At 40.3% G+C, this 13,066-nt stretch overlaps 1 protein-coding gene across 2 annotated transcripts in view; it reads right to left on the bottom strand.

Annotated features, from left to right (window-relative positions):
- The window catches only part of rhbdl3 (rhomboid, veinlet-like 3 (Drosophila)), a 75,236-nt gene that overhangs the window by 4,211 nt on the left and 57,959 nt on the right, over positions 1-13,066 (bottom strand). For both annotated transcript variants that reach the window (XM_086296137.1, XM_086296138.1), the window contains 3 exons: positions 11,165-11,277; positions 843-943; positions 74-134 (listed from right to left, as the gene is read on the bottom strand). In XM_086296137.1, the coding sequence (XP_086152263.1) occupies positions 74-134; positions 843-943; positions 11,165-11,277 (275 nt within the window). The remainder of the gene's footprint in view (positions 1-73; positions 135-842; positions 944-11,164; positions 11,278-13,066) is intronic.

The following is a 13,066-nucleotide window of genomic DNA, read 5'->3' as shown; positions in this document are numbered from 1 at the left end:
GTAACACAGCAAAACTTTTCTGTTGAACGAGAAGTGTTAAGAGTGGGAGTGTGGCATATTTATTCAGACTTACTGCAAACCAGAGCCATGGCCATCCGAAATAACTTAAACTGACACTTCATTCCTGACCAATTCTGCAAAGAAGAGAAAGAGAGAGTGGAGAAATCATAATGAAACACATTTCTGATGATAAAGACAGAACTAACTCTGCTGGAAGAGAAAGTCCTCCTTACATACACACTCACACACACAAACAGACATGCATGACTACCTGAAATGACCTTAGATTGTGCCCTTTGTCTGAATTCACGTCAATTTTAAAGGCTCCAGAGACACTCTGACCCCCAGTCTGTTCTTGCTGTGTTAGATAATAAGATTTCAATGGAGAGGAGGAACACAAACTCCTCCATACTGACCTCAAGAATGCTGTGAAGGATGTGGCAGGATACATAATGAGAACCCCACTGCACATAATAGAGGTTCACCTTGACTGATATTTGCTACATGTGTCTAATGACCTGCTGAATGGGTTAGACCAAACAGAGTAGGCATAGAAGTCAAAGGACAGCAGAGTGCATTGAGATGGGATGCATTTTATTCGCACTCTGTCACGTAAACATGTGCACACGCTCAGATGGTTTTCTGATCTTTGAAGGAATGGGAGAAAACTGACGGTGAGGAATGCATGGCATCTGTAGATAAAGCGGCACCTGTCGAGGGGCCACTGTAGGCTACTTTGACGATACGACAATGATGTGTAGAGACAGGAACACTGAGTGATGTGGTAATCACTGATACACATGTGCGCACACATAGCATGTGCATGTAAATGGAAAACTTACCATTACTACATTGGCTAAATGTGCAGAGACCAGGGCGTAGACTCCCCCAGACGAGCCAACCACCGGTGCCGTCATATCCGTGACAGACACGGCCAGAGACCCTGCAGTGATGATAAAGGCCACATGTCAGTGAAAATTTATAAATAAATGATGACATCATTTTACTGTCTGATAATTCATTGAAGAATGATCTTTTCAGTCAATCTTTGTTAAAACCTTTGTTTAAAAAAAAAAAAAAAACGCTGGGGGTTTTCTTTCTTTTTCAAAGCTGCCACTGAAATTTGAAGTAATGATCAAAGCCTAGGGGATATTTAAAAGGTGAAATTAGACAGGTATCCAAAATAGTGAAATATATAGGATTTCATTCAACCACACCTAAGAAAACTTTCAAGCGATTCAACTCCCTGACTTTCCTTAGGATTAATTCAGTTTAACTCTATTTAACAAATCTATCAATTATATACTTTCTGTTGAAAAAAAAAAAGTACTTTGAATCTCAGCTTTTAAGCAGGCAGTCACAAAAACTACTTTATTACTAGAGGAAAGACAAACTTAACCAAACCACTGACTGTATCACCGGCAACCTCTGGGGTCAGTGTGAAAGCACAAAAAACTGCAATTACCCAAAAGGCCACTTGAGGACGGCTTCAAAAGCAACTCAGTCAGACCCCCACAGACTCCTCTGTAAAAATCCCAAGTTCAACGCAAAAAGAAACATGTCTGCAGTCTAAATGTTTTGGTCTCTGTAGCCTCTGTTCCTTTACCTTGAGAAAACTATACGAGAGGCTTTTTTTTTTTTTTTTTTTTTACAATTTTTTTCATATCTATAAATCCTCCCTTTAAAAACTATTTTAAAGTTGCCACTTTGAATCATAGGTATGTGCATGCTGTTGCTTCTTGTGGCGGAGGTGTGGTCCCTGGCTCAGCTGCAAGGGAGGAGCGGTGCAGTGAGCTCAATGGGGCGGTGCTGGGGAGGCAGGTGAGAACACAGCTGGTGGCGTTTGGACTGATGATGGTCTTTTTTCCCCTTTTAGACGAGAGAACTGGTTGTTAGAAAAGCTGAGACCAGCGCTGACCAGAGTGTGGGTTGTTGCACAAAGAGCCCTGAATAAACATGACATCTGGGAGCATAAACAGTGTCTGTGCAGAGTGCATTCTACACTTTTTAGCATCTGGTTAGGTATAACAACCTAATGCCAGCAACTGCACTGACCAGCTCAGCAACACCAAAAGGCCTGAAAAGTTGATGATTGCAGAATTGTTTCCTTCTAGAGAGATTGTCAAGGTCTACAATCAAAACACTTTCATGAGTGTAAATAACTGGTACTTATAGCCTCTTTCTACTCAATTTGAGCACTCAAAGCACTTTCTACTGCAAGTCACAAACATTCATACAGTGTTTTAACCTATCTATGACTAAGCGTCTTATCTAACAGTGCACACGCTGAGGGCAGCTCTTGCCCAAGGATGCTTAGACATGGGAACTGGAGGAGCCGGAGATCGATCTACCAACCTTCTGATTGGTAAACAACCACTACCAATGTACTGTAACGACAGAACATATCGCAAACTACTGGTTACACTCAAGAGCAGGAAGATCATATTAGACTTTCTAAAAGAGCCCTGCACAGGTCTGGGAAAAAAAAATATTTGGACAGATGAAACCTGAGCTGGTGGTGGAAGCGGAACAGCTCATGATCCAAAACATACCAGACATTATTTGTTAAACATGGTGGAGGCAATGTTATGGTTTGTGCATGTATACCTGCCAATAGAAACCAGCTAACTAGTGTTTCTGATGTGACTGCTGATAGATGCAGGAAGATGGATTCTAATGTGTAGAGGCCAATATCACCTACTCAGCTAAATGCTGCAACGCTGATTGAGCTACAGAGCACAAATGGATAATGACCCAAAAGCAAAAGCAATCCACAAGTGTTTCAAGACAAAGAAATAAAATCAAGTCAGTCACCTGATCTCAACCCAAAAGAGCATGGTTTTAAGTTGAAGATAGAAAACTGAAGTTAGAAAGTCCGACAAACAAGCGAAGGTGGCGGCAGTAAAGGCTTGGGATAAGTCCTCAAGGAAGGAAACAGCATCTGGTGATGTCCATTTGCTCTAGACTTCAGGAAGTCATTGATTATAAAGGAGTTTCATCCAAGTACTTAAAAAATCTTTATATTTGAAATTATGTTAGTTTTGTCCAATTACTCAAAATTACAAACATTATGTCATCTTAGAAATGGACCAAACTGTACATATGCTGCAAACTTTCTATAATACGACAGAATGCTACATGGTACAAGACTTTGATTTTTGTGTCACATATTTCAGTCTTGAGTTTTAATTTATTCAAGAGGAAATACTCTGACAATATGTCTAATTTAAACTGCTTTCACACCAGCTGTGACCATTCGTGTACTGAATATCTATTGTGAATAGCATTTTGGCAGCTTTGCTATTAGCTATTTAATGTGGGTGTATTATATACAGACCTCCGTGAACTGAGGCTTACTCATACCGTAACAGCACACGCTATAATTTAATGTAAGACAAAAGCAATCCAAGCAAATTGGGCAGCAGCAAGGAGCTGCTCTCTTTTGTGCAACTGGTGGCAATTCATTGCATACACAAAAGATCCAATCACGCATAGCAAAGTTTAAACATGCGGACATTCAGAGGGTGAGACACATTTGTTCTCACAGCACTCACTTTACAAGAGATGGAATAAAAGGAAACAAAAAAGGCAGACATGTTTAGCTGGGCTATTCAAATGTCCAAACACTTACAGTATCTGTTATCGTCCCTTTCCTCTCACTCATTTCCTTTCTTCATTTACACTTTGCTTCTCTTTTCCTTTCCTTCACTTTTTGGCACTGAATGTTTACTGTATTGATGCAAAGTACATAACACACAACTGCCCACACTATGAAAGAGAGCACAAGGAGATGCAGATAAATATTCTCACATTCACTCTGTGTTCTTCCACTCTTGTTCTCAAAGTACGAATACGGATGCATATTACATATTTCTCCTTTAAGCAATACACAATAAAATGTGCATCATATACTCAAACGCATAGAAAATCTAATGGGGTTATTCTCCACCGTTTCTCTTCACCATCTTGATTTTGATACAGATGCTTTATTAACTTTCTATAGATGAAGATTCGATTTTTTTAATGTCTGGTACTGGTTCCAATAAATTCAAATTAAATTTTTAAAATGGAATGGAAACTCTTGAACTGGATATTTTCTATAATTCTGCACCTTTGGCCAATCCCATAATGTTTAAATTAATGTTAAAACCCAGTTTGATCAATGCTCAGTTTTACTTTCTCCTATATTTCTGTTGCTATTGCTATTTCTCCTTGATGTACAGAATTTATTACACCATACTTTATCATTCATACATGCCTTATTCCAAAAATGTTGTAAAATGTGAATAAAAAAATAAATAAAATAAAAGGAGCATCTTAGAGAAGCAGATGTTCACCAGTTTGTTGAACAACTTTAGATTGATGCCCCTCAACATTTTGAATATCTCATCATCTACAGTACATAATATCATCAAAAATCTGGAGAAATCTCTGTCCACAATGGATAAGGCCAAACATTGGTATTTGATGGGAAAAGCATGGGGCAAAACATGAAATATTCTGTCACTGAAATCACTGCATGGACTCAAGAATTACTTCCAGTAATTTCCACAAATGTTATACTATCCACAAATACAGGTTCAAGCTCTAGCATGCAAAAAAGAAGCCATATGTAACATGATCCAGAAAAGTCACCGTCCTGTTTGGGCTAAAGGTCATTAAAAATGCATTGAAGCAAAGTAGAAACCAACAAAAATGTGACATTCTTTTTAGAAAACATGGATGCCATCGTTCAGACTAAGGAGGAGATGGACCAGCTTGTTATCACCGCTCTGTTCAGAAGCCTACATCTCTGATGATCGTGGCTCAAGAGTTGGGAGTTCGCCTTGTAATCGGAAGGTTGCCGGTTCGAGACCTGGCTCGGACAGTCTCGGTCGTTGTGTCCTTGGGCAAGACACTTCACCCCACCGCCTACTGGTGATGGCCAGAAGGGCCGATGGCGCGATATGGCAGCCTGTCAGTCTGCCCCAGGGCAGCTGTGGTTAGCCTCCACCAGTGTGTGAATGGGTGGATGACTGGGTGTGTAAAGCGCCTTGGGGTCCCTAGGTGGGACTAGTAAAAGCGCCATACAAATACAGGCCATTTACCATATCTAATCCTTTACTTTTAAACACTGGCACCCAACCTAACAAACAAAAAAGAACAAATAAAAAAAAGAACAATTGAAAAACAAGATAATCAGATTCCTACCCTAACAGATCTCTCTTTCTCTCTCTTTCACGTGCACGCACGCACGCACGCACGCACACACGCACGCACACACACACACACACACACACACACACACACACACAAAGAGCAACTCCACCTTCTAGTTCCTGTGTTTTGGAAGTGTGTCTCTGCAGGGTGACCTCCATCTCTGTAATTACCTTGGTTTAATAACATTATTTTAGCAGTGTGCTTCTGTGTGCACATAATCTCACACACACAAACACACACACAGACAAGGACACGGTCTCTCATAGTCATTCAGCAGGCCCCAGGAGGCCTGTAGGTTTTACAGTTGAAAGTGGCAGCTCATTTTTCTTGGCTCTTCTTCCAAACTGCAGCGAAACAGCCAGACACATGAGGAGAAATAATAACGCACATCAGTGCTCATAATGAGAAAAATCAACAGCTTGGCTGCATGTTGAGCCAACTGAATATACCGAGCCTTTACAGTAGTGTTTTATGTGTGTGCCCTTTGTAAGTGACCCCCATGTGCCCATAGTCAAGTCTTTGACTTTGTGTAGCTGCTTTATTGTCTGTGTGTCTGTTTTGTCTCGTCTGAGTCTTAGTTATCATTGTCCACTGCTGCACCTGTCTTATATCCTTTGCTCTGAAAAGCCACTTCTTGTCTGTTTTCCATAAGGGGAGCTATGACATTAAAGTGTCAGAGTGTGTGTGAGCCCTAGAGGGTCAGACACCCTTTTCTGAGTCATTACTTGACCTCTGAACTATGCCTTAACCTCTGTATGTGCCAGCTGAGCCCTTTTCTGTTTGATGCAATATTTCCTCACATAGTAACCTATGTGAGGAAATTATGTCATTATGCAGCAACAGAGTAGCTGTTTGTCCCCTAATATATAAGGATTAAGCTAAAATGTTTAAATGGCCTCAAATCAAACAAAACATGTAGGGAATTCAAAGTTTTTTGTTAATATTCATTATATTTGCCTCCCCAGAACCCAGACCTCAACATTTATGGAAGCAGTGTGTCATCTTGACAGAGATGATCCCATGACAGAACAGAGAAGAAACAAAGATATAGAGCTATCACGTGTTCTTCAAAAAATCTGGAGAACTGTTCCTCCAGAGTACTTAAAGAAACTTGCATGAAAGCTTTTCTAAGAGAGGCCAGACCACGTGGAAGAATTCAATTCAGTTCAGTTCAGTTCAGTGCAAATTACAACAACAGTTGCCTCAAGATGCTTTATATTGTAACACAATATAACCGAGAAAACAAAGAAAACCTCAACAATCCAACGACCCACTATGAGCAAGCACTAAATAAATAAAGGTGGTCTTACCAAATATTGATTTAAAGCTTGTTAAAATTGTACACTCTGTTGTTCTGAAGAGAATTGTTCGTAGAGTTGTGATACAAACAAAACCAAAAATAGAAAAACTGAAAACACTTTTGTATACACATGTATGTCTACATTGAGTTGAATTGAAACAGACTCAGAAACTTTATTGTCATTGTAGCAATGAGAAATTAAACAATGCAAAAGAAGAATAGAAATTAGAATAAAAATAGTCAATTATTCCTTATTGTGCAAATTCCCTGCTGACTCGGCCTCAGGATGTCTAGAGGCAAGAACCAAGCGCACCCAAATGAGCGCACCAGTGATCATGTGCGCATCACGCAGAGGGAGAGTGAGGGACGAAAAGCAGCAGCAGAGCATGGCAGTTGTATCGCAGTTTGTGTGATTCCGTGTGCGTTAATGAGACTGTAAGTGTTATTGCCTTTGACAGGTTAACTGGTATGATAATAGTTATAGTTGTTTGTGTATGTTTAAGCTAAAGTTATGCCTCAGTACACTGCTACCACGTTAGTAGGTTTATTTAATTATTTAATTAATAAGCACTAAGTTAATACCAGTGGCCAGAATCTCCCCCAATGATTATATCCCGCGGTTAAAGGATTTTTCTGTTGTTTATTGTTTAGTTTAGCTGTTGTTAGCTTGCCACATGCTTGCCTTAGTACTAGCAACTGGGAAGATATGTGCTATTTAGCCAACTTCTGGTCTTACGGCGACCTTTTTGTAAAATATTGCTGTGTCTGAGTAGATGATGTGTTCTGATTGTTGTTTGGTTGTCTTTGAGCCTGCTAATTATAGTGTTACCTGTTTCTGTTTCCAGACAACCATGCTTATAGTCACCGATACTGCACCTGCCACAATTATAAGTGCATATCTTCTGTGAAGCTTCATTAAAGACGGTGAACTAAACTCCTGGACTGCTGCAGTCTTTCTGACCGAAGACTTAGGCCAGACTTGTATACCCAGCACTTCCAGTATATATACAGGGCTCTAGAGTGCGACCAATTTGGTCGCAAATGCGACCAAATTTTTCAGTGGTGCAACTAAAAATAAATATTTGGTCGTACAGGTGCGACCAACTGTTCCGGTAACAAACAAAAAAAATCTCTGTAACTCTCCGTGTGGTCAACAACAGACACACATTATGCCCCTATCGTGGACTAAACCAATCAGAGATAGTCAGGGGCGGGACCTCTCTGATTGGCCGTGGTCCAGTTGAAAGTGCAGGTGGAAGAGAGAGGTGAGTAGCTTGAATAAAGCGATATCAATTCATTAACGGATTCCACACAAAGACCTAAACACGGAGCGGACCCAACACATCAGAATCAGCTTCGTCTTTCTCGGCTTTCTCACCCGACGGCCTGAACACTACACGCTGTCGGAGCTTAGCGATTCTTCGGGTCCGCGCTGTGTTTACGTCTTTTTGCGCTGATTCTGAGCTGCAGGTTTTGCCTCTCTCCAACCAAAATTCACCGAGCCTGCAGCAAAAGAAGCAGCAAACTGCGCTTCACATTTGATCAATGTCGTCATGAATTCCCTCTGACTTTTGCTGTTTTGCTTCCACCACGATAAAAATCACACTTCCTGCACAGCTCTCTCTCTCTCTGTACTTCAGGAACAGTTTCCCGTCTCAAATCTGTTTTCTGCATTATTCATTCGCTTATTACCCACCAGTCTAGCGTTGTTTACAGCGCTTTTTCTTTTTTCACTTAAATGACCTCGGACAAGAAAGCCTAATTTCTGCTGTTCAATACTGAAGAAATTTAAATTTCTTAAAATTATGCAAAATTGCAGAATATTTTTAAGGTTATCTGCTATAAAAAGCCAGACCAGGAAAATCTCCTTCATGTTTTCCTGTGTTTTATTCTCAGTTACTTTCACACAAAGGCATCTGCTGTGATTTTCACAATTCTGATGAAGTCTCATGTGTATCAGTACTGATAAATGATCAGAATTATAATATTTCTGACTGTCTGAGGCTAAATTGAATCAAATCAGGACTTTGAGAACCGGAATTGAATGGATTATAGAAATCAGTGATGATACTCAGCCCTAGTGAGCAGCCTAGGCCTGAGAGAAGTGGATGTACTGTAGCTGTGGGTAATAAGAAAAGATGAAAAGAACTATTGATAACTTTTTTGTTAAGTTAAGGCCTGATCTGTCTGAAATTCATAGCCAGTGCTCTGACACGGTGCCATCAATATTTGAATGCTGAAAAAGCACAGTGTATCCAGAAAACACATTATATGCTGCAGTAAATGCACTGCCCAAGTGTCCCCTCTCCCCACGGCCTTTCAGCAGCAGACAGCAGCAAACAGGTCGTCAGAGGAGGCCAAGATGATGATTAAGTTTTTAACATTTTCTACAATATTGACAAAGCACTTTAAGCACAAGTTTGTTAGTTAATAATTTAGAAATTAATATTGTCTGTATGGACTTCCCCCCCAAAGAAAGTGCACATGTAAAACTGCGGTGTTAAGCGATGCGGTTGAAAAATTTGAGTGCGCCTAACTTTTGTGCCGGTACGCCTAAATTTTTAAAGTTAGGCGTACCGGTGCGCCCATGTCAAAAAGTTAGTCTAGAGCCCTGATATATATTCTACACTTATCATGAGAGAAAAAATTACTTGCTCAGTGGCTGTGGCTATTGCGCCTTTGATTAACTCCTCATAAACCAGTCAATTATTATTCCTAATGAGTTATGCATGAGGGGCTATATTGCAGGCCATAACTCACTAGAGTCTCTTCAGAGTATTATCCGCCTTAAGTCTCAAACGCTGATTCATGTCAATTTTTATTGTACCGTTTTAAAAGTAAATAAATACATAGAAATTGAGGTCCAGAGCTTGATGACCTCATAGATGTTTATGGCCATGTGTCCCTGTGAACAAGTTCAAATTGTGCCCCTCCAATGACCTCGACTGTTTGAAAGACAAAAAACAATCTAAAGCCGGCCTTATATTTGATTTATTACACTGATAAAAGCATCTAGTGTAAAGAATAAAAAGCTCACAGTAATTCTTTTAAAGATCCTTTACACATATGTTTGAAATCATATACAAATACTCCACAAACAGGTTCATTCATGTTAAAAAAAACTACAGGCACCTCTGAGTAGGATCCACAACAGTGCAAATAAAAGTAAGTAAGTGAGAACAGATAGTAAGGAAACACTTCTGGCAATTTAATGTAAAAGATTAATATAATTTAGGCTAAAAGGGGCAAAAACTAAACATTAAACCTCAGTGAAAACTTCCTTTTTTTAAATTTAATTTACTGTTTACTATTAGAAAGTTTCTGTTAAAGATAATCATAAATCTACAGTCTACACAATACATGTGCTGTATATGTGCCACATACACAAACATCCAGTTCTTGTTAAATATTACAGATTTTGGTTGGAGTCTTTCTGCTGCCCAATTTTACCTGCTGAGCTCAGTCAGACACAAGAAACGCAAACATGGCAGCCGGCACAACCACACTGCAACTCCCCTCTTCCTCTTGGTGGTCGATATCTAATTAACAGACATTTGTGTGTGTGTGTGTCTGTGTGCATATGTAAGTGTGAGTGATTTATGTGCTCCGTCCTCATTTCACTGAGGTTAATGCTACAGGCCGCCGCAGCTGGTATCCCCAGGGGTGTTTGTCAGTGACCCTTGTGCGTGCACGCACAGACACACACTCTCTTACACACAATGGGGGCTCGCAGATGTGTAGAGAGAAATGTTCATGCATATTAAACAAAACCTCAACGGCTGCGATTCATATCACACAATCATTTTTTTTCAGTCTATCAGTAAAAACCCTCATTTCCCGCCACGAGGCATCATGTTTCTAAGTCTCGTCTCAAAAAGTAGCCCAATATTTCCACTCCAGTTGTTTTGCTAAAAATGACACCCCAGGGTACCAAATAAAAGGGGGGGGAAAAAACAGGAAAACAGCACTGGGGTTGATCACTGTGCTGGAGATCACAGATTCAGTGAAGAAAAACGGTGCTTATGAGCTCACACATACACATGCTTTGTCTCAGCTGAACGGGCCTGAACACTCAAATTGCACCAGTGCTTGAGGTTGATAGGGGAGTAGGAAGGGAGCAGTGACATTTTGTTCAAAGCTGTGTCCGCTTTTGCTTTCTCATTGGTAGTTCCTCTCCTAATTCTCGCCCAGCTCTGCTTCACATCCATTTCTGCATTTCTCATATCCCGGCTCTCCTCTTCAGACTCTGTGTTATTAGCGTTTAAGAATTCATCACGTTTCTCTTTCTTCATCCCCCCCGATTTCATTATTACTGTGTGTGTTTCTCTGATTGAGCTTTATTTGAGATGACTCTCTTTGCTCTGCCCTTTACTGAATGAATATGGAGGACGCGGGGGCTTAAATAAGGGCTCTGAGAACCCCCTGCATCCCACCATGTCTGGTAGGAGGACAGAAACAGAAGACCATCTGTCCTGAACATGCCACACACATATGCACAGTTCTCTCCCTGACCAGTATCCACCAACACACGATGAAATCTGATAGGTGATTAAATGCATAAAACAAGCAGATGGAACAACGACGGAGCTGAAAGGGAAAACCCCGCCATGTCTGTTTGTGTTTTCGTCCCTGGGTAGCAGAGAGACAGTGAAGCCACACACCTACCTGCTAACACACCACACACATAGACCAGTCCAATTCTCAGGGCACCGTGGACCATTTCTAGAGGGACGCCCACCAGCAGCTGCATGGCCATGTTCAGGCTCAGGTGTTCAATCCTGTAACATGAAAAATATATAACCCTGCACTTAATACAGTAGCAATATAAAAAGGTCATTGCAGAAATGTGAGTGGCACATGAGCTATTGAGGTCACACTGTGAGGCCTCAAAGTTTTACCATTTGTGTTTTCAATATTTTGAAACAGGATTTTGAAGACCACAACTTTGTCCTCCTTTTTAAATCAAACGAGGACCATGTTTTACAAAATGAACCCTATGTTGCATTAAATAAAACTTAAAACAAGCATTTGAGGAATTTAAAGTCATCAGGGAAGTGTTCTCTCATTAGAAAGTACAGCTTTTATACATTTCTACATCAATTTCAGATGTGGATGCTACATTCACCCTCTATACAGCCTATACATTCAGAGCAGGATACAACAAATGGAGCTCAGACTCCCCAGTTTATAGTGTAGTGTGATTTATTTTGGAAAAAAGTAATGTGTCATTCCAGAAACATTCTTCCCTAGAAACAGCCCCTTGTCATTTTGACAAGTTTCTTGAATCTAAACTGGAAGCTGGTTCCACAGAAGAGGGGCCTGAAAACTGATATGTGCATTGAAGGACATATCCTGGTCAATAATGACTCCAAGGTTCCTTACAGTGTTACTGGAGACCAAAGTAATGCCATCCAGAGTAAGAATCTGGTTAGATACCATATTTCTAAGCTTTTTAAGGCCGAGTACAATAACCTCAGTTTGATCTGAATTTAAATGCAGAAAATTTGAAGTCATCAAGGTCTTTATGAGACATTCCTGCAGTTTAACAAATTGGTGTGTATTTTTTGGTTTCATGGATAGATAAAGTTAGGTGTCATCTGCATAGCAGTGAAAATGTATGCTATGCCTTCTGATGATACTGCCTAAGGGACGCATGTAAACAGAATTGGTCCTAGCACAGAACCTTGTGGAACTCCATAATTAACCTTAGTGCAGGGGTGTCGAACTCCAGGCCTCGAGGGCCGGTGTCCTGCAGGCTTTAGATCTCACCCTGTTTCAACACACCTGAATCAAATGATTAGTTCATTTCCAGGCTTCTGGAGAACTTCAAGACATGTTTAGGAGGCAATTTAGCCATTTAAATCAGCTGTGTTGGATCAAGGACGCATCTAAAACCTGCAGGACACCAGCCTTCGAGGCCTGGAGTTCGACACCTGTGCCTTATTGTGTAAAGAGTACTCTCCATTTACATGAACAAATTGGACTCTATTAGATAGATATGATACAAACCACTGCAGCGCAGTACCTGTAATACACACAGAATGCTCTAATTGTTCATTTGTAACCTTCACTAAAGCTGTTTCTGTGCTGTGATGAGCTCTGAAACCTGACTGAAACTCTTCAAATAAGCCATTCCTCTGCAGATGATCAGTTAGCTCTTTAACAACTACTCTTTCAAAATTTTTGAAGAGTATCTAGAATTTAAATTTTTGAATTTTTGTTGCCATAGACGTCGTCAAATGTTATTTTGAATTAAAACACACACACACACACACACACACACACACACACACACACACACACACACACACACACTTTCTGCTGATTAACATAGCTCCTGGATTTGTTTTTGCCTTTAAGGCTTAAAAACATTTCCATAAAAATTAATATTCCTCCTCCATCTGCACAAAAAGAAAGAAAGATGGGGAAGAAATGGAGGTTGGTCAGTTTGCATACTTCTCCATTGAGGTTTATTTCTGAAGCCAATATTTGCAGTCAGTTTATGACTTAAGAATCTGTGCTGCTGAGCTGTTGACAGGATTACATGCTTTGTTAATGTGTGTGCAC

The sequence above is a fragment of the Aulonocara sp. 'chitande type north' Nkhata Bay genome, linkage group LG6 (assembly GCF_057382095.1).
Source record: "Aulonocara sp. 'chitande type north' Nkhata Bay isolate Kocher_YH1m ecotype deep benthic linkage group LG6, A_spYH_male_GT1.1, whole genome shotgun sequence".
Lineage (NCBI taxonomy): Eukaryota > Metazoa > Chordata > Actinopteri > Cichliformes > Cichlidae > Aulonocara > Aulonocara sp. 'chitande type north' Nkhata Bay.
The sequence above is the reverse complement of the archived record's forward strand: the minus strand, read 5'-3'. Positions and strand labels throughout refer to the sequence as shown.